We start from the raw sequence: 26,402 nt of genomic DNA, 5'->3' as shown, positions 1-26,402 counted from the left end.
TAAACTTGGCAGTGACACTAAATTCCTTGTCTTAACCATACTGCTGGCTCCCAGCAAAGTTTACAAAACGTGCTTACAGATAAGTGAAAGCAGAACTAGGGGGCATAGCCTCAAAATAAGGGGAAGTAGATTTAGGACTGAGTTTAGGAGGAACTTTTTCACCCAAAGGGTTGTGAATCTATGGAATTCCTTGCCCAGTGAAGCAGTAGAGGCTCCTTCATTAAATGTTTTTAAGATAAAGACAGATAGTTTTTTGAAGAATAAAGGGATTAAGGGTTATGGTGTTCGGGCCGGAAAGTGGAGCTGAGTCCACAAAAGATCAGCCATGATCTCATTGAATGGCGGAGCAGGCTCGAGGGGCCAGATGGCCGACTCCTGCTCCTAGTTCTTATGTTCTTATATGCATCTTCTTCTAGAGGTGAAAATAAGAAAAGATAAAAATGAGTTGGGTTTTTCCATCTATTGTAGCATTTATATATGATTGTGTGGTTAAAAGATTCTGCACAGTCGTGCGTTATAAATTACGTTTACGAATTGCAGGATTTATGCATAGTGAACAGGGTGACGATGCTCGGTGGACTTTTTGTGGTGTCCTGTTGCATTTTTAATTTGCATGTCGTCTTTTGGAGATGAAATAATCTGGCTTTAGAACTAAGCTCGTCATAAACTTGCTTTAACGTTTTTCATGAAATTTGTTCAATCAGTTTCTTTGCTGAAGTTTTTCAGTAGTCAGTCCACACTAACAAAGTGATATTATCATCCTGCAGCTCCAACTTCATTTCTGCTCTTCAGTCAAAAGAATGCAATTAATCGGATGGTTATTGACGAACAACAGAGTCCGGACATCATTCTTCCCATTCACAGCCTGAGAAATGTTAGGGCCATTGATTATGATCCGGTCGATAAACATCTGTACTGGATCGATTCTCGTCAAAATGTTATCAGAAGAGCACAGGCGGATGGGACCCAGGTTTGTATTAATCCAGGGAGCTGAGCCAAAAATACTTCTGGCTTGAGCCACATATATTAACTCAGTATTTGGGATTTCTTCCTCCTTCAAAGAATTGGAGAAAAGAACTGTTTTCCTATTGGGATCTGTTCCAAATAGTATTCCTGCCATTTGAAACAGTCTTTTTATTTTTTATTTATTAGATTCTCCCAAAATCAGTCCCATGTATATTTATGAGTCCAGTGTATATGCTGCTCAGGCTGTGCTGAGGAAAGCAATGCAGAAAATGGGAAACCCTTTGCAAACATCTGGACCCCAATCCAGATTAAAGTTATGAGGTGGAGATGTGGCGTTGGACTGGAGTGAGCACATCAAGAAGTCTTACAACACAAGGTAAAAGTCCAACAAATTTGTTTTGAATCACTAGCTTTCGGAGCACTGCTCCTTCCTCAGGTGAAGGAGGAATTCACCTGAGGAAGGAGCAGCGCTCCGAAAGCTAGTGATTGGAAACAAACCTGTTGGACTTTAACCTGGTGTAAAACTTCTTGATGTGCAGATTACAGTTAACTTGGCTATGTTGTTTCGAAGCTCTTACTCCATATAGTTCTGTAATTGTTAGTTTTTTTTTAAAAACACAGCAGTTACCTTTTTAAACAAATTGTCTTGTTTTTAAAAAGACTATTATGGTCCTGATCGCGTTGCCATTGTTTCGTTGTCTGCTCTCATTGCAGAGTTTTACAACAGTTACCAGCGCAATCCCAAACCAAAACATGGACATGCAACCTTATGATCTTAGTATTGATATCTACAGTCGTTATATCTTTTGGACCTGCGAGGCGACTAACGTTATAAACGTCACACGACTAGATGGCAAACCAATAGGCGTGGTTCTGAGAGGGGATCAAGACAGGCCAAGGGCAATTATCGTGAATCCAGAGCGGGGGTAAGACTAAAATTTGGCATTTGATTGTGAGGTTGTTATTTGTGAAGCTTTTGTCAGGGATGACTTTGGTGAGTTTGATATTAAAGATTGTCCCCCCCCCCCCCCCCCCCCCCCCCTTCCCTCGAACAAAATCCCACAGGTACATGTATTTCACTAACCTTCAAGACAGATCACCGAGAATAGAGCGTGCTGCATTGGATGGTACAGAGCGTGAAGTTCTCTTCTTCAGTGGGCTGAGCAAACCAGTTGCACTCGCTATCGACAACAAACTTGGCAAACTCTTCTGGGCTGACTCCGACCTCCGTCGCATAGAGAGCAGCGACTTATCAGGTAGAAAGGGAAAAACAATATATTGGAGGGGCTTCTGAGAAGGAGGCAAGGGGAGGAAGGGAAGGAAAATACCATTATTTAAAATGATCTGTGACATACTGTTGTTTCAAGCATGAAGTCTTATTTTTAAATAAACAGTATGATTTGACTGCACAGTGAACTACACAGTCAGGCTGATTATCCGAAATGCATTTCGTCCTTTACTACATTTTCCTCCATTTCAAATTCTTTCTGCCATGTTACCCTTTCCTTTTCCTGTGTGGCAATGGGCTCTATGCGGGAATCTATTCTCATCAACCCTGATTGTATAACTCTTGTGCCGGATGATTTTTGGGGGGGTTGATTTTTTAAAATTTCTTTTTGAAATTGTAGTTGTTGAAGTTAACCGAAGGTTTAAGACATGGCAGGAGATCTCAGACCCGTGTCATGCTCCTCGTGTGCGATGTGGGAGCTCAGGGACACGTCCACTGTCCCTGGCTCCTTCATGTGCAAGAAGTGTGTCCAGTTGCAGCTCCTGTTAGACCGCTTGACGGCTCTGGAGCTGCGGATGGACTCACTTTGGAATATCCGCGATGCTGAGGACGTCGTGGATAGCACGTTTAGCGAGTTGGTCACACCGCAGGTGAAAGGTACTGAGGGAGATAGAAAATGGGTGACCAGAAGACAGAGCAAGAGTAGGAAGGCAGTGCAGGTGTCCTCTGTGTCATCTCCCTGCAAAACAGATATACCGCTTTGGATACTATTTAGGGAGATGGCTCACCAGGGGAAGGCAGCAGCAGCCAGGTTCATGGCACCGTGGCTGGCTCTGCTGCGCAGCTGGACAGGAAGAAGAATGGCAGGGCTATAGTGATAGGGGACTCAATTGTAAGGGGAACAGACAGGCGGTTCTGCGGACGCAATCGAGACTCCAGGATGGTATGTTGCCTCCCTGGTGCAAGGGTCAAGGATGTCTCGGAGCGGGTGCAGGACATTCTGGGGGGGAGGGTGAACAGCCAGCTGTCGTGGTGCACATAGGCACCAACGATATAGGTAAAAAATGGGACGAGGTCCTACAAGCTGAATTTAGGGAGCTAGGAGTTAAACTAAAAAGTAGGACCTCAAAGGTAGTAATCTCAGGATTGCTACCAGTGCCACGAGCTAGTCAGAGTAGGAATGTCAGGATAGAGAGGATGAATGTGTGCATCGAGAGATGGTGCAAGAGGGAGGGATTCAAATTCCTGGGACATTGGAACCGGTTCTGGGGGAGGTGGGACCAGTACAAACCGGACGGTCTGCACTTGGACAGGACTGGAACTGATGTCCTGCGGGGGGGGGGGGGGGGGGGGGGGGGGGGGGGGTGGTGGTGTTTGCTAGAGCTGTTGGGGAGAGTTTAAACTAATGTGGCAGGGGGATGGGAACCGATGCAGGAAATTGGAAGGTAGTAAAACAGGGACAGAAATAAAAGGCAGTAAGGGGGAAAGTGTAAGGCAGAGAAGCCATAGTCAAAAATCAAAAAGGGCGACAGTACAAGGTACAGTGACTGAGGGGAGCTCAGTGAATAGGACCCGGAATACTAAAAGAAATAAAACGGGAAGTGAAAACATTAATGGTAAGCGACGCGGCAGGTTGTTACATGAAGATATGGGTTCAACGACAAGGAAAATTAGGAGAAGGGTTAAGAGGAAATATAACTTAGGAGAGGTTACTGATCGAGGTGTTAAGATTCAGAACAGAGGTAAAAAAGCCAACATAAGTGTACTTTACCTGAATGCTCGTAGTATTCAGAATAAGGTAAATGAGTTGATGGCGCAAATTATCGTGAATGACTATGATTTAGTGGCCATTACTGAAACATGGTTAAAGGATGGTCACGACTGGGAGTTAAATATCCGAGGGTATCAAACTTTTCAGAAGGACAGAGTGGATGGTAAGGGAGGTGGTGTAGCTCTGATATTTAAGGATGACATCCGGGCAACAGTAAGGGATGACATCGGTGCTATGGAGGATAAGGTTGAATCCATTTGGGTGGAAATCAGGAATAGTAAGGTGAAAAAGTCACTGATAGTAATCTATAAGCCACCAAATAGTAACATTATGGTGGGGCAGGCAATAAACAAAGAAATAACAGATGCATATAGAAATGGTACAGCAGTTATCATAGGGGATTTTAATCTACATGTTGATTGGTTTAACCAGGTCGGTCAAGGCAGCATTGAGGAGGAGTTTATAGAATGTATCCGCGATAGTTTCCTAGAACAGTATGTAATGGAACCTACAAGGGAACAAGCGGTCCTAGATCTGGTCCTGTGTAATGAGACAGGATTGATTCATGATCTCATAGTTAGGGATCCTCTCGGAAGGAGCGTTCACAATATGGTGGAATTTAAAATACAGATGGGGGGTGAGAAGGTAAAATCAAACACTAGTGTTTTGTGCTTAAACAAAGGAGATTACAATGGGATGAGAGAAGAACTAGCTACGGTAGACTGGGAGCAAAGACTTTATAGTGAAACAGTGGAGAACCTTCCAAGTGATTTTTCACAGTGCTCAGCAAAGGTTTATACCAACAAAAAGGAAGGACGGTAAAAAGAGGGAAAATCGACCGTGGATATCTAAGGAAATAAGGGAGAGAATCAAATTGAAGGAAAAAACATTCAAAGTAGCAAAGATCAGTGGGAGACTAGAGGACTGGGAAATCTTTAAGGGGGCAACAGAAAGCTACTAAAAAAGCTATAAAGGAGAGTAAGATAGATTATGAGAGTAAACTTGCTCAGAATAGAAAAACAGATAGTAAAGGTTTCTACAAATACATAAAACAAAAAAAGAGTGGCTAAGGTAAATATTGGTCCTTTAGAGGGTGAGAAGGGAGATTTAATAATGGGAGATGAGGAAATGGCTGAGGAACTGAACAGGTCTTTTGGGTCGGTCTTCACAGTGGAAGACACAAATAACATGCCAGTGACTGATGGAAATGAGGCTATGACAGGTGAGGACCTTGAGAGGATTGTTATCACCAAGGAGGTAGTGATGGGCAAGCTAATGGGGCTAAAGGTAGACAAGTCTCCTGGACCTGATGGAATGCATCCCAGAGTGCTAAAAGAGATGGCTAGGGAAATTGCAAATGTACTAGTGATAATTTACCAAAATTCACTAGACTCTGGGGTGGTCCCGGCGGATTGGAAATTAGCAAACGTGACACCGCTGTTTAAAAAAGGAGGTAGGCAGAAAGCGGGTAATTATAGGCCAGTGAGCATAACTTCGTTAGCAGGGAAGATGCTGGAATCTATCATCAAGGAAGAAATAGCGAGGCATCTGGATGGAAATTGTCCCATTGGGCAGACGCAGCATGGGTTCATAAAGGGCAGGTCGTGCCTAACTAATTTAGTGGAATTTTTTGAGGACATTAACAGTGGGGTAGATAACGGGGAGCCAATGGATGTGGTATATCTGGATTTCCAGAAAGGTGCCACACAAAAGGTTGTTGCATAAGATAAAGATGCATGGCATTAAGGGGAAAGTAGTAGCATGGATAGAGGATTGGTTAATTAATAGAAAGCAAAGAGTGGGGATTAATGGGTGTTTCTCTGGTTGGCAATCAGTAGCTAGTGGTGTCCCTCAGGGATCAGTGTTGGGCCCACAACTGTTCACAATTTACATAGATGATTTGGAGTTGGGGACCAAGGGCAATGTGTCCAAGTTTGCAGACGACACTAAAATAAGTGGTAAAGCAAAAAGTGCAGAGGATGCTGGAAGTCTGCAGAGGGATTTAGATAGGCTAAGTGAATGGGCTAGGGTCTGGCAGATGGAATACAATGTTGACAAATGTGAGGTTATCCATTTTGGTAGGAATAACAGCAAAAGGGATTATTATTTAAATGATAAAATATTAAAACATGCTGCTGTGCAGCGAGACCTGGGTGTGCTAGTGCATGAGTCGCAAAAAGTTGGTTTACAGGTGCAACAGGTGATTAAGAAGTCAAATGGAATTCTGTCCTTCATTGCTAGAGGGATGCAGTTTAAGACTAGGGAGGTTCTGCTGCAATTGTATAAGGTGTTAGTGAGGCCACACCTGGAGTATTGTGTTCAGTTTTGGTCTCCTTACTTGAGAAAGGACGTACTGGCGCTGGAGGGTGTGCAGAGGAGATTCACTAGGTTAATCCCAGAGCTGAAGGGGTTGGATTACGAGGAGAGGTTGAGTAGACTGGGACTGTACTCGTTGGAATTTAGAAGGATGAGGGGGGATCTTATAGAAACATATAAGATTTTGAAGGGAATAGATATGATAGATGCGGGCAGGTTGTTTCCACTGGCGGGTGAAACCAGAACTAGGGAGCATAGCCTCAAAATAAGGGGAAGTAGATTTAGGACTGAGTTTAGGAGGAACTTCTTCACCCAAAGGGTTGTGAATCTATGGAATTCCTTGCACAGTGAAGCAGTAGAGGCTCCTTCATTAAATGTTTTTAAGATCAAGATAGATTGTTTTTTGAAGAATAAAGGGATTAAGGGTTATGGTGTTCGGGCCGGAAAGTGGAGCTGAGTCCACAAAAGATCAGCCATGATCTCATTGAATGGTGGAGCAGGCATGAGGGGCCAGATGGCCTACTCCTGCTCCTAGTTCTTATGTTCTTATAGCAGATTGCTACACCCCAAATCGGCATTGGTCGCAATTACTGATGAATGGGGCGGGTCACTTTGTTTTGCCATGCAAATGTTTCCACTGGCCTCGCGATCCTATCCGGCACTGGAAACGTACGACTGATCTGGTCTGTACAAACGCATGTATCTAATGATGTAGAGATATATTAATGCTTAAAGGTTTCTTCTTTTGTTCACAAGGAACAAATAAAAGATGTTGCTGGAAATCCTTATGATTTTGATACACTTGCAAACTGGAGATCTCTAGAATTAATTTAGAAATGTACATCAGGAAGATATTGTAAAAATGCACTATTTGGTAACATTGTTCAATGGAAATTTCTGACTAGCCGCAGGTGAATGGTTATGGTGGCCCCATTTTTTCCCCACACTCATTTTAGTGGAAATCACTTTGCAAAACCTCTCTCATAATGGGTAAATGGGACTCTCTGCATTTTTAAATTAACAAACATCCATCATTGTTCAGGAAGCAAAGCACCCACAATAACAGTCTGATTAATATAGCACCTTTAAGGTAGTAAAATGTTCCATGGTGCATAACAGGAGCATTATCAAACAAAATATGACTTGGAGCTGTATGTGGAGATGGCCAAAGGTGACCCAAAGCTGCTTCAAAGATGAAGAAATTCTGCATTAGCATGTTGCCAAAAAATGCATGAAAAGGTTAATGTACATTGTACCATTATTGAGATCACATCATTTACTCATATCTTGATTTACCAAGTAGCCACGTGTGTCTAACCATGGAGCCACAGAATTCCTACAATGCTGCAGGGAGGCCATTCAGCCTATCAAATCTGCACCGACCCTCTGAAAGAGCACCTCCGCCCTATCCCCCTAGCCTAACCTGCACATCCCTGGCCACCAAGGGACAATTTATCATGGCCAATTCACCTAGCCTCCACATCTTTTAGACCATGGGAGGAAATCGGAGCACCCGGAGGAAACACACGCAGACACGGGAGGAAGTACAAACTCCACACAGACAGTCAACCGGGGTCGGAATCAAACCCGATCCCTGGCGCTGTGAGGCAGCAGTGCTAACCACTGTGCCTCCATGCCACTAACAGCTGATATATTGAACAACACTGCTGTGCAGAATAGCATAAGACACACAAAGTATTATGTCAGATTAATAAAATCTTTTAAATTTGTTCTAGGTGCAAATCGGATAGTTTTGGAAGATGCCAACATACTACAACCTGTGGGTTTGACTATATTCGGTAATCACTTGTACTGGATTGACCGACAGCAGCAGATGCTTGAGAGGATTGAGAAGACAAATGGTAACAGTCGCACCAAGATTCAAGCCCGTATTGCACAGCTGAGTGACATTCATGCCGTGAAAGAACTCGATCTGGAAGAATTTGGTATGATATAAATGCTGGATATACCTTTTCCATGTTCCAAATAATGAATACAGGAAGAAATCTGTTTAAATCTGTTTTCAAGGAGAAGGAATTAAAAACTGAGTATGTAAGGCACAGCAGTTTATAAGTCAATAATATTTTTCTTCCCGGTGTCTGACTGGATAATTACTCTGTAGACTTGCAGCAGTAATATCACACTCTTTAATCTGACTCTCTGAATGTCATCATGGATCCACTATGCTGAGTAAACTGGCAGTCCATGGGGACCACAACTCTGCTGCACAACAAAATTAGGTCAAAGTTGAGCAGAAAACCTCCTCTTCGATTCAGATTATTAAATAAAGTATTTTCTAAAATAAATTTAGAGTATCCAATTAAGGGGCACTTTAGCGTGGCCAATCCACCTACCCTGCACATCGTTGGGTTGTGGGGGTGAGACCCACGCAGACACGGGGAGAATGTGCAAACTCCACATGGACAGCGACCTGGGGCCGGGATCGAACCCGGGTCCTCTGCGCCGTGAGGCAGCAGTGCTAACCACTGTGCCTCCATGCCACTAACAGCTGATTATTAAATAAAGGAATGGGTGGAAGAGATGATCTAAAACTGTAATCGGCCCCCAAGGGCCATTATTTTCTCTATCCACCTGAAAACAGAGGATTAAAAAAAATGAAACATAATTTTACTGTGTCATTGTTATGTCGACACCTTCGGGATATTTTGCAAACATTCCTTTACTTTGTGACCATTTCAGTACCTTGCCTATACATGTACTGATTGATAACACCTGTGGTTAGAAAACATAACTAGCATGAACATGTAAATAAGGACTGGATTTTACAGCATTAAAATAATCATTTTTTTTACAACTAATATAGGTCACGCAAGAAAGGCTCCTGCTAACTGTCTAAATATAATGATGCACAGCTTTGGTAGAGCTTTGTTAAACCCCATTAAAACATGTTTTGTTAAAGGTGCGATGGAGATTCTTCATTGTAAATACTTTGCATTTTTAAATTAATTTGTCAGTAATTAACCTTTTTTGCATAAGTCGCTTTGAAACATGGTTGAGATTATCGGTGCTTTCCTCGCTAAATTTGTTACTGGTTCATTCATTTTTGCTGCCCTCTAACCGCTGTTCCTGTGGTGTTGCAGCGGAACATCCTTGTTCCCAGGATAATGGTGGATGTTCCCATATCTGTATTGTGAAGGGGGATGGTACTACACGTTGCTCGTGCCCCGTTCACCTCGTACTACTTCAAGATGAGCTGTCTTGTGGAGGTAAGGGAAAAACTGCTTATTTTCAATATTAGTGCTGCCCTTTTATCAATCTATGCTTTTCAATTAGCAACACAAAATATTTGAGAACCAAGAAATTGGTCCTTTTTTTTAAACATTTCTATCAACTGGATTTGCATAAAATTGTTTGAAAATACAGACATGCTGAAGAGATTCTCCTTCTGGATATTAACAAGTTAACGATGGCACAGTAGTTAGCACTGCTGCCTCACAGCGCCAGGGACCCGGGTTCAATCCCGGCCTCGAGTGACTGTGTCAAGTTTACGCTTTCTCCCCTTGTCTGCGTGGGTTTCCTCCGGTTGCCGCCCACAGTCCAAAGATGTACAGGTTAGGTGGGGTCACACTAAGCGGGTGGAGGAGTGGAACTAGGTAGGGTGCTCTTTCAGAGGGTGTAGACTCGATGGGCCGAATTGGCTTCCTTCTGTAGAGATTCTAGGTTGTATATTTGCTTCTCCCTCTCCCTGACCCATTTATTGGTTCACGGCTGTGGGCCACGCTGGGCTGGGCCAGCCTTTATTGCACATCCCTGAGGGTACTTAAGAGTCAACCACATTGCTGTGGGTCTGAAGTCACATATAGGCCAGATCGGGTACAGACGGCAGATTTCCTTCCCTAAAGGACATGAGTAAACCAGATGGGTTTTTATAACAATCGGCAATGGTTTCATGGTCACCTTTTAGACTTTTAATTCCAGATTTTTATTGAATTCAAATTTCACCATCTCCCCTGGCGGGATTCGAACCTGTGTCCCCAGAGCATGAGTCTGAGTGTCTGGATTACTAGTCCAGCAACAATACCACTACGCCCACAGCCTCTTCTGATTTTTTTAATTGATTTATGCTTAACTCTATTTTCTTTTTCTCCAACCTGCAAAATTAGCCATCAATCTTGTCTCTTTATTTTTTTCAGAACCACCAACTTGTGCACCTGATCACTTCACTTGCGCCACGGGTGAGATTGATTGTATTCCTTTGGCTTGGCGCTGTGATGGATATCCTGAGTGTGATGATCAGAGTGATGAGCAAAACTGCCCCGTATGCTCAGACAGTCAGTTCCAGTGTGCCAGTGGGCAATGCATCGATGCTGCCTTCAGGTGCAATGGTGAGACTAATTGCCAAGATCAATCTGATGAACAGAAGTGTGAAGGTATTTGAGCATTTTCTTGTATAATCTAAAATGTTTTTTTTTTAACCTGGCGTACCGCCTCTTCACAGGTGTATTGCTCCATTGGAAGCAACATTCCCATGGTCCAGAAGTTGTTCAACCATGACGGGTATTTCCGCTGAGCTGATTCTGATCATAATGAGCGTAGCAGAATTTCTAACAGCGATCAATGATTCACAATTAGGAAAGGGAACCCTTGCAGATTCCCCTCCCTTGCATTCCCACCATTGGTGGTATCCAATCAGCATAAACCAGAGATTGGCTGTTAGTCTATTGATTGTGCATTAATTGTATGCAGGCGGGCATTAACTGGAGATTCCCTTGAGCCCCATATAAATAGGCAGTTTAAAACTGTAGCTTATTTAGGGTGTGCAACTCTGTAAATAAATGTAAAAGTGTGGAAAGATTGGCTCCAGTTGTATCCTTCACCAAATGGCTTTCTGGAGTAGATCATCAACCTGGTCCCTTTGATCTTTGGGAATCAGCTACTCATTGTCATAACCGTGGGAAGTTTTAAAAATACCTTTAAAAGAAACTCAGAGGTTCATTGGTGTACGGATGGGTACGATGGTGCAGGGAGATGACGTATGAGTATTTGCTTTCAATTTGCCATGTATAGTGATAGTGAGGAAAAAGAGATGTCGAGTGAAAGGAAATCAGAGGATGAATCTTCACGTTTTGCCCCATTTTCAGGAGACTGGGAATGAATCATGTCTCCTCCTTTCTATGTTGGAAAATTGACTTATGGTATTCAGGGAGGTTAGTGGAACTCATGTAAGAAAGGTATCTTGATTTACTAGTGAACTACGCCACCATCTGGCAGGGAGTAGGTTTGCATTCCAGTATTTTAATTTTTCTTCATTCATGGTAAATGTATGTGATTCAGTGTGTGTGTGAGATATTGTGTGTGTGTGATAGTATGATAGATATATCTGGTGGATACCTGCCGGTCAGTAGTAACCCCCAGGATGTTGATAATGGGGGATTCAGTCATGTTAATGCTGATGAATGTCAGGGGGCGATGGTTAAATTACTCTCCTGTTAGTGATGGTCATTGATTGGCACAGATGTTATTTGCCACTTATCAGCCCAAACGGGAATGTTGTCCAGGTCTTGCTACAAGTGGGCACAGATTGCTTCACTATCTGAGCCATCAAAAATGGTGCTGAACATTGTGCACCCATCAGGGAATATCTCCACATCTGACCTTGTGTTGGAAGGAAGGTCATTGCCAAAGTGGCTGAAGGTGGGTCACTACCCTGAGGAGCTCCCACAGTGATGCTCTGGGACTGAGATGATTGACCTCCAACAACCACAACCATCTTCTTGAACAAGTATGATTCCAACCAGTGGAAAGTCTTTGCCCTAATTCCCGTTGATGTATATGTCAATCGGGCGCTCCCATTCTCAACTTTCTTCTGGGATTCAGCTCTTGTCCATATTTGAATCAAGGCTGCACGGAGGTCGGTAGCTGACTGGCCCTGGCAAAACTCAAACTGGGCCTCCGAGGGTCGATTATTGGTGGTGAGCTGCTTGGTACCACTCATCCTGTCTTTCATTTTGATTTGGAGTTGGCTATTGGGCAGTAAGTGGTGAGATTGGATTTATCCATCTTGTAGGTGATATGTGGACAATTTTCTCCTTTGTTGGGTAGATATGGTATTGTGGCTGTAGTGAAACCGCTTGGCTAGAGACACAGTTAGTTCTGGAGCAAGGTTGTTCAGCATTACAGCCAGGATGTTGTATCCAGTGTGCTTAACTGATATCACGATAACTCAAGTTGGCTGAAGGTCGCACCTGTGATGGTGAGATCCTCCAGTGGAGGCCAAAATGGATCATCCACTTGGCAGTTCTGTCTAAAAATAGTTGAAAACACTTCAGCTGCACCTTTTGCAGTGATGTGCTGGGCTTCACCGTCTTTGAGGATGGGAATGTTTGTGGGGCTGTTTAATTGTCCACCATTTGGCAGGACTGCAGAGCTTTGCAGACTGCAGGTCTGGTCTGTTGGTTGTGATATTGCTTAGCTCTGTCTGTAGCGTGCTCTATCTGTTATTCAGCGTGCACGTAGCCCTGTATTGTAGCTTCACCAGCAATGGCACCTCATTTTTCAGTCTGCCTGGCACTGCACCTGGCAGATTTTCCTGCACTCCTCGATGAACCAGGGTTGATCCTTTGATGGGTAATAGTGAGAGAGATATGCCGGGTCATGAGGTTACAGGTTATGGTCCAAAAAAAATTCTGCTGTTTGCAGTGGCCCACAGTGCCTCATGGATGCCTAGCATTGAGCTGCTAGATCTGTTATAAATCTATCCCATTTAGCACCGCGTTAGTGCCACACAACACAATGGATGGTATCCTCAATGTGAAGATGGGATTTTTGCTCCATGTGGACTGCCATGAACAGATACATCTATGGCTTATAAATTGTTGGTATTGAGGTCAAGTAGGTATTCCTCATGTTGGTCTTCTCACCATCTGCCGCAGGCCTAATCTTGCAGGTATGTCCTTCAGAATCCGGCCAGCTTGGTCGATAATGATGCTGCCAAGCCAGTCTTCGTGATGGACATTGAAGCTCCCCATCCAGACTGCATTCTGTGCACTTGCTGCCCTTAGTGCTTCTTCCATGCGATGCTCAACATGGAGGAGCTGATTCACCAGCTGATGGGGAGGGTGGTAATCCGCAGAAGGTTTCACCTGACTTCATGAGGTCTGGAGAAAAGTTTGAGAACCCCCAAGGCAACTTCCTCCTCACTGTACCACTGTGCCGTCACCTCTGGCGTATCTGTCCTGTCTGTGGATCAAGAAATCGCCAGGGATGGTGATGTAGAAGTCTGGGAAATTAGCGGTACGGGATGATTTTTTGTGGCTATGACTGGTCAGGTTGCTGCTTGAAGAATCAGTGGGACTATTCCAGTGGTGACACAAGCTTCCAGTTGTTAGGGGGACTTTGCAATGTTGACTGGGCTTGCTGTACATTACTTGTGTCCCAATCTAGTGCCTCAGTCAACGTTGGGTAATCCATCTGAGGTTTTGTTCTGATAGTTTTTAGTATCAGTTTTGATGGGACTGACTGCTTGCTGGGCCAATCAACCACATTGTGTGGGTCTAGAGTCACATGAGGCCGAATTGAATACGGAGGCAGGTTTTACTTCACCAATGGACATAAGGGAACCAGTTGAGTTTTTAGCAACAATCCAGTAGTTTCATAGTCACTATTTCTGATGCTAGCTATTTATTTAATTAACAGACGTTAGATTTTCTAACTGCCGTGGTGGCATTTGAACTCGCATCTCCGTTCAAGCCTGTAGGTTATGTAACCAGCATACTCCCATACAGAGCGACCTCTGGAATTTCATGATTAGACATCAGATAGGCCTGGATGGAGTAGGAAGAATCAGAATAGATTCAGAAGGTAGTTGGGGGGAGGCGGTGATCAGTAGAGGGTCACTTGTGTTGCTGGGGTTGGGGGATAGAGGAGGAACACATGATGGAACGTTCCTCCCCTGGCATCGTACTCCATTAGGAGATTTTGATAGCTCCCCTTTCCGGCAACGCAGCCAGTTCCTTTAAGGACCACAGGTTAACCCACATCCCGGAAGCACCTGGTCTGGCTCCCATCACTATTCAGAGCTGTGCAGTTTCGCCAGGGGGGGTCTTCAGATGGATTTTAGTGACCTTATTTGCATATGGAAAGGATCTAATACCTGTTTCGAGGACATTCCTTTTTTCGTGCCTTTTCTGGGACACTCCTGGCTGGAATGAGCATTTGCTTCCTGCTCACCCCTTTGGATGCTTAAGTGCTGAAGATTATTGGCACCATTGACTTCCCAGGCCCAAGGGTTTTCCAGTCTTGTGACCTTGTGACGGCTTGAACAATCTATCCCACTCTTGGCTAACCTCTGGCAGTGGTCAAAAAATAAAAAAGGTGAGGCTGGAGATGTTGAAAGGGTGAACAAGGAATCTAAAAATGTTACTTTTTAACTAAACCATCTCTTCGTTGAACATTATGATGGTGATTATAGTGTATTGGGAATCTTAGAATTTACAGTGTAGAAGGAGGACATTCGGCCCATCAAGCCTTTGGAAAGAGCACCCCACTTAAGCCCATGCCACCATCCTATCCCCGTAACCCAGTAACCCAACCTAACCTTTCGGACAATTTAGGGGCAATTTAGCAAGGCCAATCCACCTAACCTGCACATCTTTGGACTGTGGGAGGAAACCGGAGCACCCGGAGGAAACCCACGCGGACACGGGGTGAATGTGCAGACTCCACACAGACAGTCACCCAAGGTTGGAAATGAATCCGGGTCCCCGGAGCTGTGAGGCGGCAGTGCTAACCACTGTGCCACCCAGGTGGCAAAAGTATTGTTTTTAAATTGCTCTGTATTTAAGATATTGTCTAACTCTGCCTCTCTTCCCCCTCCCACTCAGCAAAGTAAAATCTCATCATTTTTCTGCTTCTCAGTTCTGTGCCCTATGGACCAGTTGCAGTGTGCCAATGGCCAGTGCATTGACAAACATAAAAGATGCGATAAAAACAATGATTGTACCGACAATTCAGATGAAGATGCTTGTTGTAAGTTTTCACCAACAACATATTGTTTGTACAACAGGGTTATGTGCTGATACATTTTATACTTTGTATTTACAATTAATGTAAATTTATGTATTTAGGTCAAAAAGTATTTTTTTCTCTCCCTCCCCTCAAATTTCCACAATACAGCAGAAACTAATGCTCTGTATTTATTCGAATGTGGTTAGGAGCAGACTGGATGGACTGAGATCCATGTTTCTTGTATTGAGTTCTTGTTTGACACCAGTTACCAGGCAATCAGAATTCTAGTTTGACTCTATTACAGGTACCACGGTTTAAACAAAGGTTGTGAAAATTGCACAGTCCGCTCGAGGAAAGGATTTGGTTCATGAAAATGTTTGACTTGCCAGTTCATTTTGGCAGGTTTTGGCCATGGTTCACTTGGCAACGCTGTCACCTGTGAATCAGAACGTCACAGGTTCAACGCCCGTTCCAGGACTTGAGCGCACAAAAGTCAAAGCTGACACTGCGGTGCAATACTGGAGGGAGGGCTGCACTGTCTGAGGTGCTGTGTTCATCCGATGAGATGCTACATGAGGTCCTGTTGAGTGGATGTAAAATATCCCATGGCACTATTCCAATGCAGAGTCTGGGAGTTATCCTGGGCGACCTGGCTAACATTTAGCTTTAATCATCATAGCATTAGTTATCTGGCCATTCTCACATTTCCTGTATGTGAGAACGTCTGCGTGTAATTTGGTTGCTGTGTTTCCTATCTTACAACACTGACTGTATTGCATTCCATTGGCTGGGACCGCTTTGGGGTATCCAGTGGTTAGGGAAAGCGGAACATACAATGCAAGAGCTTTTTTCTTTCCATTTGTGAGAGTTGCTTAAGTCTATGAAATTGAAATATTCGAAATAAAGTGCAAGAGGAAATGGCAGAATCTTTTTCAAATCAAATAAATAGATGAGGTCGCGAAAAATTGAATTGAACTGTGATGATTTGGCTGTAACAAAAGGTAGCATTTAAATTTGGCAGCAGAAGGAGGGAATTCCAGTCTGTTTATGTTGGGCAGGAGAGGGGGCGAGCAAATGAACAACTACTTGGGTAACAGGATGAAATTTGCACTTTGGAAATAGAATTTTGCGTGATTGCAGACCGAGTTCCTGACTTCATTGGCTCTGTGACGTGATCAAGTTGAGTATTTTAAACAGAAGTTACATTTTTGTTCAAAGCTTTTCACTTTTTCAGTTTGGTTACGCCGAATTTTCAAAACCGTGGAGCACAGTAAGGCAGTGAAATTATTCAAGAAGAAAGCGAGACATGTTTAGATGCTAACGGGTATGAGGTGTGGGCCGGAGCAGGAATATTGCATTGAGATCAAGAATCGGCCAGGATCATATTGAATGGGGAAGGGAGCTCGAAGGGCTGATTTCTATCAAATCTCAATTCATCCTGAGAGATTTGCTTTTCATTATATTTTGCTACTTTTTGGAAATTAAACCCAATGGTTTCTTTTTTCAATACATTTATCTCTCTGCCTCTTTTCTATTGAACATAATTATGGTCAGCACCAGTGCACAAAGGCTGTCAAATGACAATCAGATGCAACAAATTTACCTTCCTGGTTTGCTGATCAAGACCACCGCTGATTTGTAACATGCTTTTTTGTAATTTACTACAGATCCCACAGAGGAGCCGACCCCTCAACCTACAAATACCATTGGTTCAATTATTGGTGTGATCCTCTCTGTCTTTGTGATTGGAGCTATATACTTTATCTGCCAACGTGTTCTGTGCCCACGGATGAAAGGTGATGGAGAAACAATGACAAATGATTTTGTTGTGCATGGATCTGCGTCCGTTCCTCTAGGCTACGTGCCGCACACTAACTCCCTCCCAGGATCACTGCAAGGTAGGAATACTTTATTATTATTGAATGCTGAAAATCGATGCCTTGTTTGTGGAATTACACTGGGAAACTATCATTGTCTAGTTATTAACCAGACTTTTTCTATCTTCAAATGTGTAGCAATGTTTATTTTATGGAAACTGTTTAATATAATTCTGTACACTTTTTTAAAATTTGTACTTTACATCAGTTTAATTTGTGTTAGATGCTGTATTAGAAGTAGTGTTGGACTGATGACTACAACATTACATTTTGATAGCTTTTTGTGTCTTTTCTGTTGGCACACTTTCTTACACAAGTACCCATACTAGGGTTATCCTTTATTTGGCCGTTGTCCCTCTTTCTCTCACTTACTGCTCCAGGTATGTGGCTCCATTAAATAGACACTAAATGTCCACTAAATGTGCCACATTTCCAAGGATCATGGACAAGTGACTGTTGGCAAACTATTCAGTCCCTGAGATGTTGCAGTTACATCTGACACTATCTGTGATATGCCTGTAAACAATATTATATATAGTTGGTGGTGCTACCTCCAACCAGCAGGTGGCGGTACAGATCTACCATGCGGTGTTGAGACATCAGTCAGGTGACATACGACCACCAGCAGGAGGTTGTAAGGCGTACATGAGGACAGTCGCACATAAGGGTAGTTCCAGGAGTGTCGTATGTAACTCTCTGATAACTTTGTCTGTATTGATTCTGATCATTACCTTACTACGTGTACATCAATAAAACATCGTTCTGATTAAGTCACCAGCAGTTCTGTAGATTCATTGCTGGACAAGATGACAGAATACAACACTATCCCCGTTCACATTTTTCAAGAGGTCAATGTTTGGAGTGGGACCCGCGACTGCGATTTTCCTTTCTCACCCCAGGAGTGTTAGGATCAACAATAGCAAGTGTACAGCAACTCCAGCAGAAATTGGCAGTTGAACCTGGTGCTTCCTTAGTCTTGCTACTCGATCACACTTTTTCTATCACCCAAGGGCGAGCGCCAGGTTTTTCACCTTGTTGGTGTTGGATGTCAGCTGTGCCAGAACTGATTGCCGTGCCTACTGCCAGAATTGAGATTCATTAATCAGTAACGGGAGAAAAACAAACACCACTTCTTATTGTAAACTTGGTTACCATTATGAAAAAGTGAAGTATTTTCAACCCAGTTTAAAAATAACTTCCACACAGTTAAAAATTTTTTAGAGTACCCAATTATTTTTTTCCAATTAAGGGGCAATTTAGCGTGGCCAATCCCCCTACCCTGCACATCTTTGGGTTTGTGGGAGTGAGACCCACGCAGACACGGGGAGAATGTGAAAACTCCACACGGACAGTGACCCAGGGCTGGGAACAAACCGCGGTTCTCAGCGCCATGAGGCAGCAGAGCTAACCACTGCGCCACCTGCAACACAGTTGGAAGCCATTTCTCCATCACAGGCCAGTTCTCCGTCTCTAGTCTTCACTTCAAAATTAGCAGCACTGGGTGGGCGAGCAAAGGATCCTGAAAAAGAAATGGTAAAATAAAGGAGGAGAGAGAGGCACGAGATCGTGATTGTATCTGAAATTTTAAATTTGTATCTGAAATTTTAAATAAGATTGTGTGAATTGTTTAAATATTTTTAACATATTGTATATATTTAATTTAGTTACTGGGATGTGTTTCCTTTATCTGCAGGTATGTCCCGTGGCAAGTCTGTGATGAGCTCCCTGAGTATTATGGGTGGAAGCAGTGGGCCTCCGTATGACCGGGCTCATGTTACAGGGGCCTCATCCAGCAGCTCCTCAAGTACAAAAGGCACTTATTTTCCTCCTGTAAGTAGCAGCTTAGTTATCAACTCAGCTTTGTATTTATTTTAAAGAATAGCCTGAATTTAACCAGGCGATTTAAAATATATATATTTTAACCTTTAATTTTGTTTGCTCCATGTTTTATTTCCGAAATCTGTATTCCCAAACTCTGTGAAGGCATTGTTTCTTTTTTAGAATGAGTCTTCTCAGGGCTGCAGTATAGATGCCAGAAACACTCCGGGGTCTTGTACAAGTGGCAATTTCTCATGTGTAGCATGCAATACTCTATTGGCAGACTGCCTGATTAGGACTGCACACACATGCACTCTCTTACCAACGGCAGGTAGTAAGTGGGCTGAGGGTAGCTGAATTTTTGCTTTTCCATTCTGCTCCCCCAAGTCTCAAGTTTGGGGAAACTGAGACAATTGACTTTTCCGTCTCTCTTCTACCTGAAAAATGCCAACACAGCAGATTAATCTGAGAAATCCGTGTAGTTTGGTACCACACATCTCACTGTCAACATATCTTTCTAAACAGTTGATTTGGATTTATAGTGTACTTTGTTTTCTCTCTCCAGATGCTGAATCCTCCACCTTCACCGGCCACCGAACGTTCACATTATACCATGGAATTTGGTTACTCATCAAACAGCCCTTCTACTCATAGATCATACAGGTAAATGGAGATTTAACTGAGTGTACTTGGCCACAAGATGATACTGTGTTACTTTGCGACTGCTAACAGAAACCAGATAAAAGGGTTTTCCCCTCTTTGAATGTAATTGTTTCCTGTAGTTGTTCTGCACTTTCAGTGGAACATTTCTGAGAGCTTCGAATAATACCTAATTATCTTGTGGTCAAACTCGCTGGAATTTTGGTTATTTACTTTCCTGTTTCATCTGACAGTTTAATAAATACTTTTGTGCAACACTGCGAGTAGTTCCATACACTCGAACAGCATTCCCTTACTTTCGGTGTGAGGAGAGAGGATTCAAACCATAATCTCATTGTAGTTTTGTGTTCGTTTTTTCATGCTGGTACAATTCAGTTCATTTCTATGCATTTTCTTTCAATTTACAGTGCATAGTTAAAGATAAACCACCCCTTACATTTATTCACAGTACGAAGTCTTACAACACCAGTTTAAAGTCCAACAGGTTTGTTTCGATGTCACTAGCTTTCGGAGCGCTGCTCCTTCCTCAGGTGAATGAAGAGGTCTGTTCCAGAAACACATATATAGACAAATTCAAAGATGCCAAACAATGCTTGGAATGCGAGCATTAGCAGGTGATTAAATCTTTACAGATCCAGAGATGGGGTAACCCCAGGTTAAAGAGGTGTGAATTGTATCAAACCAGGACAGTTGGTAGGATTTCGCAGGCCAGATGGTGGGGGATGAATGTAATGCGACATGAATCCCAGGTCCCGGCTGAGGCCGCACTCATGTGTGCGGAACTTGGCTATAAGTTTCTGCTCGGCGATTCTGCGTTGTCGCGGGTCCTGAAGGCCGCCTTGGAGAACGCTTACCCGGAGATCAGAGGCTGAATGCCCTTGACTGCTGAAGTATCCCCCGACTGGAAGGGAACATTCCTGCCTGGTGATTGTTGCGCGATGTCCGTTCATTCATTGTCGTAGCGTCTGCATGGTCTCGCCAATGTACCACGCTTCGGGACATCCTTTCCTGCAGCGTATGAGGTAGACAACATTGGCCGAGTCGCACGAGTATGTACCGCGTACCTGGTGGGTGGTGTTCTCACGTGTAATAGTGGTATCCATGTCGATGATCTGGCACGTCTTGCAGAGATTGCCATGACAGGGTTGTGTGGTGTCGTGGTCACTGTTCTGAAGACTGGGTAGTTTGCTGCAAACAATGGTTCGTTTGAGGTTGCGCGGTTGTTTGAAGGCAAGTAGTGGGGGTGTGGGGATGACCTTGGCAAGATGTTCATCGTCATCAATGACGTGTTGAAGGCTGTGAAGAAGATGACGTAGTTTCTCCGCTCCGGGGAAGTACTGGACGACGAAGGGTATTCTGTCGGTTGTGTCCCATGTTTGTCTTCTGAGGAGGTCGGTGCGGTTTTTCGCTGTGGCGCGTTGGAACTGTCGATCGATGAGTCGAGCGCCATATCCCGTTCGTACGAGGGCATCTTTCAACGTCTGTAGATGTCTGTTACGCTCCTCCTCGTCTGAGCAGATCCTGTGTATACGGAGCGCAGAACATTTATTCAGCTATACTTCGAAAATGGGCGAACAGCCATTAATTGTTTTGTTACATCTGGTTGATTCCTGCTTTAAAAATGAGAAATGTGTAAGGGTTGTTTCTACCCTCTTAAATAAAAGAAGTTGTGGTGAATATATTCACCATGATATAAGTTGTCTGTATAATACTGTGGCCTATGGCCAGGGAATGGTAATATGATCTCCTTCCATGTATTGTACTGGAACCCTGGTGGGCTCCGCCTGTGGCTCCCCCCCCCCCCCCCCCCCCCGGGGGCGGTATATAGACCTGCCGCCTGTGGGCAGCGCTGTGTTACAGCAGTCACAGGCAGGCAAGTTCTTGGATAATAAAGCCCATGTTCACTCGTTCTCATCGTCTTGCAGTGAATTGATGGTACATCAGAAGTTTAATTAGTTTTGTGTATGTGATCAACCATTCTTTGCAATAAAACCAAATTAATTTAACCAATAAATTAAAATTACATGTACTCCCCAAACAAGTTGATATTGATATGTTGTACTTTCTTCCCAATCTGCAGCTACAGACCATATGCTTATCGAAATTTTGCTCCGCCCACTACACCTTGCAGTACAGATGTTTGTGACAGTGACTACACCCCGGGCAGGAGAATTGGTGCAACAAAATGTTACAGCGATTTGAACTATGACTCTGAGCCTTTCCCCCCGCCTCCGACTCCACGGAGCCAGTACTTGTCTGCCGAGGAGAACTGTGAAAGCTGCCCTCCCTCTCCTTATACAGAAAGGAGTTACTCGCACCACCTTTATCCACCCCCTCCCTCCCCGTGTACAGACTCCTCCTGAGTGCCAGCTTTGCCTATTGTAAATAATTGTTAATATGAAGAGACTGCGTCAAAGAAATACTAAAGACGGGGAGGTGTGATTTTGTACAGTGAAAATAAATTACATTGGGAGGGGAGAGTAATAAGCTGCAAACAATTTGTACAGTAGAGAGGATATTTATATATTTTCTAACAGCACCTGCTGGTTGTGCCATAAAAAGATTGTAAAAATTTGTACAAAAAAAAATCTTCTTTTTCCACATGCAAACAAAAATGCCTTAACCCAGGGAAGCAACTGTACCTAAGAAGAATAGAAGAAAATGAGCAAGTACGTTATCCGGGCGCAGTGTACTGGATGGATTGCGACTCCAGTGCCCATTGGGAATCACAGTGCGTTCCACAGTGAAAACAGAAATGCTTAACTATCTTCCGTTTGCACCGTGACAAAGGCAGCTGCACAACACTGCTACAGCATTGAAAGGAGCAACTTGTGGAGAGCGAGCATGGGGATCTTTTCTTGCATTTTTGTACAAAGCTGTTTCAGCAATGCTCAGTTGAAGGAGAGCACATGTAGAGTCACGTACTGAGATTCTCGTCACACCAGTGCCAATAATGTATACAATTTCACATGGCCGGTATCAGCCACCCTGCAGCTTTTAAAGCTAACTTATGTCATGTGCTCAGACGCTATTGCAGACTCTTGCTGCACAGTCAGGGTGGGGTAGGATTGGAGGGTCATCACCTTGATTCAGCTTCTTTTGGTGAACATGGGGGATAAATGGTGGAATAGCACCTGTGACCTTTTAAAACATTATTTGAGTATGGGCACAAACCTGCCTTGATACCTTTTAAATTCGTCAACGAGCTTTTAACTTCAGTGCCCACACATGTTCTGAGTGTATTTTTATACCACATATTGTGTAGATAACCTATTTATAAGCTATAAAATAACCTTGTATTAGATCTCTGTATAAAGCCTATCCATATATCCTTGCAATACTTTCATGTATAGTTGTATTACTTTATGCATCATTTTATTTTTCTATAAAACATTAGTATAAGGGTAATGACAATCTCAGATTTTTTTTTAATAGATGGCCAGGTGAGTTTATTTTTTCCATTTTAAATGTAATTTTCAATTATCAGTTAAGGTACTGTGCAAAATACAGAGATCGCCTTTATATATTTCATTGTATAAAAAGATTACATTTTGTAGCAAAGACTGAATACTTTGTAATGGTCCATGTGGTTGATTGACACACCCAGGAAATCCAAATCATGTTGCAGTTCTTTTTATGATGTTTCCAGTATTCAGTTATTTAATGAAGTCACTATTTTCCAAGAAATACTTTGATCAAAGCATGCATAGGATGATTTGTACTTGAGGATTTTTAAATTGTCTGCTGCTGTATACATGGTGCCAGGAACATCTGGTATATTTGACCTGGGATACTTCTGAATAATAATAGAACTCTTGTGTGCCAAATTCTGTTACAAAGACACCCTAGTGGTATGTGTCTAAAGCAAACAGCCTTGTTTGGAAGTGAAGGATCAGGTGCTGCTGAATGCATTAATTGTAAACCTATACATTTTTTCTTCTTTGATTTTCGTCCTGTTGTCAGTGAGAAGCTGACTGTCTTGTGTACCAGGAGCACTCCCTGGTACCAATATGCTTTGCAGGGATGTGTTTATATTAATGACCAACATTTGGTCAATCCTATCGATTTGCCTAATCACATCCTGAAAATGTAAAATAAGTGCTTTACTTGTCTAAAATGTGTTTTTTTTAAAAAAAAGAAAAAAAGCACCTTGTATAAAGCTCTTTCGGTTACTATCAAGTTAAGTTGTAACAAATGAAAAATTGATTTTTATAATAAAACTATGAGTGAAATGTGCATTTATTCTTTTCACCAAGATGTCAAAAAGAGGAGCAGAAACACAGCCATTGTTCAAACTGGGGGAACTGCATCTTATTGGTCCATTATCGATGTTGGATATTATTTACTGACCATAATAGGAATAAGATCAGAAAAGGCTGGAAATATTCAGCAACACCGGCAGCCTCCGCGAAACAGAATTAAAGGACACAATTCAATGGCCACGCTGTGTCCCACAGCACAGGCTGGCTGATAGAAGCCGGGAGACCCCGCTCCCGGGATCCACCTGGGATCTGGGTGACCCCGTTCCCGGGATCCACCTGGCTCGCAACTCCTTGGACGTTGCGATGTAAATCCCGCCCATTGTGGGTGCGATCACCTTTTTAGCAAATCTACATATTAAGCGAGGCAGCTGTCTCACTGTAATGTGCAGATTCTTGCGTTACCTGAGGTGTGGGATCAATCTCCCTCGCCTCAGAGACCTTGAGCTAATGCCATTCAGTACTGGTCTCCACAGATGGGGACCAGACGGAACGGCACTTGAGGGGTTCCCAGGTGATCGTAGACTCCCAGATACTTGCCCTTTGGGCAGGGTGGTACTCTGGCACTGCTGGGGCCCCCAGGCAGTGCCACCTGGGTGCCAGCATCGCTCTCTCTCTCTCTCTCTCTCTAAAACCAGAGAGTGCCTGGCACATCTTTGCTGTAAACTTGAACTAATCCTGAATTAACAGGAAAAGTAGACAAGCTTGCCAGAGAAACACCATCTGAAGCTTAAAAGGAAAAGTTACCGAAACAAAAGTTCTAACTCCAGAAAGACATTAAGTGGAAGCCAGCCGAATGCATCAAAGATCCTTTATCCTTTTATTTTTATTAATATTTTCTTTACCTCAACCACCCTTTTCCTCTCTGTTTGTCTTTGTGTGTTTAGAGAGTGCGGTATAGTTAGAAAGGGGAGGGGTGCTGTGTGTAGAGATGGGGATTTTTTGATTTGATTTATTATTGTCACGTATTAGTATACAGTGAAAAGTTGTTTCTTGCATGCTATACAGACAATGCATACCGTGCATGGGGGAGAAAGGAGAGACTACAGGATGTAATGTTACAGTCAGAACTGGGATGTAGAGAAAAGATCAACTTAATACGAGCTAGGTCCATTCAAAGGTCTGATGGCAGCAGGGATGAAGCTGAGTCGGTCGGTACGTGATCTCAAACTGTTGTATCTTTTTCCTGACGGAAGAAGTTGGAAGAGAGTATGTCCGGGGTGCGTGGGGTCCTTAATTATGCTGGCTGCCTTTCCGAGGCAGCGGGAATTATAGACAGAGTCAGTGGATGGGAGGCTGGGTTGCGTGATGGACTGGGCTACATTCACGACCTTTTGTAGTTTCCTGTGGTCTTGGGCAGAGCAGGAACCATACCAGGCTGTGATACAACCAGAAATAATGCTTTCTATGGTGCATCGGTAAAAGTTGGTGAGAGTCGTAGCTGCCATGCCAAATTTCCTGGGATCTGAGGGTGGCACGTGGCGCAGTGGTTAGCGCTGGGACTGCGCAGTGGTTAGCGCTGGGACTGCAGCGCTGAGGACCTGGGAATCCCGGCCCTGGGTCACTGTCCGTGTGGAGTTTGCACATTCTCGCCGTGTCTGCGTGGGTTTTACCCCCAAAAGATGTGCAGGGTAGGTGGATTGGCCACGCTAAATTGCCTCATAATTGAAAATAAATAATTGGTTGCCCTAAATTTATTTTAAAAAAGAAAGGGAATGGGAGTGTGTAGAGTGGGGGTAATTAGAAAGGGGATGGGGTTGGAAAAGGGGTATTGGATAGTTACTTTTTTCTGTCAGTTTAATAATACTTTACATTAAACGTTACTTGTGTTAAAGTTGCAAACTTGGTGACTGCAGTTTTTGGGCTCAGCCAAGAATCTCAGATATTTTAAAATAACATCTAAGTTCACTTGTGTTGCGACACAAGTGGGGCTGGCATTCACTGCGCAATAGCCCAGGGTATTGTGACACCAAATAGAGGCCACCTACATTTCCGAACCCAGGCTGGCCAAATGAAGTCTACTAGTCTACGAGAACAACTAGCCTTGCAACTTTCCCTTGGGACCAGGTGCAAAATACACGTCCTTTGTCAAAGGTGGTAAGGAGAGATGGGTGTCATGTGACATGAAACCCTAGCTGGGAGAACCAGTTATACTGTTACTGTATTGCAACGATCAGCCTGCCATCTTTCCATCAATAATGCACCAGCACGGTAGCACAGTGGTTAGCACTGCTGCCTCATGGCGCCGAGGTCCCAGATTCGATTCCGGCTCTGGGTCACTGTCCATGTGGAGTTTGCACATTCTCCCCGCGTCTGCGTGGGTATCGCCCCCACAACCCAAAGATGTACAAGGTAGGTGGATTGAACACGCTAAATTGCCCCTTAATTGGAAAAAATGAATTGGGTACTCTTTTAAAAAAAGAAAATTTAAAAAAATTTTTTTTTAAATAATGCAGCAGCTCCGCAAAGAGACTCTGTTCCGGTTTGAATACTTGGTCCCATTTCCACTGTTTCTACTGGAACTACTTGACCTTGAGGAC

The 26,402-nt window shown here is 43.5% G+C and overlaps 1 protein-coding gene across 1 annotated transcript in view; it reads left to right on the top strand.

The window, feature by feature from the left end:
• The window catches only part of lrp6 (low density lipoprotein receptor-related protein 6), a 218,511-nt gene extending 194,676 nt beyond the window's left edge, over positions 1-23,835 (top strand). The window contains exons 12-22 of the mRNA XM_072485350.1: positions 768-970; positions 1,681-1,892; positions 2,032-2,222; positions 8,018-8,227; positions 9,383-9,508; positions 10,436-10,672; positions 15,159-15,269; positions 16,916-17,146; positions 18,819-18,955; positions 19,509-19,606; positions 21,684-23,835. Coding sequence (XP_072341451.1) covers positions 768-970; positions 1,681-1,892; positions 2,032-2,222; positions 8,018-8,227; positions 9,383-9,508; positions 10,436-10,672; positions 15,159-15,269; positions 16,916-17,146; positions 18,819-18,955; positions 19,509-19,606; positions 21,684-21,966 — 2,039 coding nt within the window. The 3' untranslated portion in view covers positions 21,967-23,835. The remainder of the gene's footprint in view (positions 1-767; positions 971-1,680; positions 1,893-2,031; positions 2,223-8,017; positions 8,228-9,382; positions 9,509-10,435; positions 10,673-15,158; positions 15,270-16,915; positions 17,147-18,818; positions 18,956-19,508; positions 19,607-21,683) is intronic.
• Positions 23,836-26,402: the final 2,567 nt, after the last annotated feature.

This window comes from Scyliorhinus torazame, chromosome 19 (assembly GCF_047496885.1).
Source record: "Scyliorhinus torazame isolate Kashiwa2021f chromosome 19, sScyTor2.1, whole genome shotgun sequence".
In the NCBI taxonomy this organism is placed as follows: Eukaryota; Metazoa; Chordata; class Chondrichthyes; order Carcharhiniformes; family Scyliorhinidae; genus Scyliorhinus; species Scyliorhinus torazame.
This window is presented reverse-complemented; position numbering and strand designations above follow the sequence as displayed.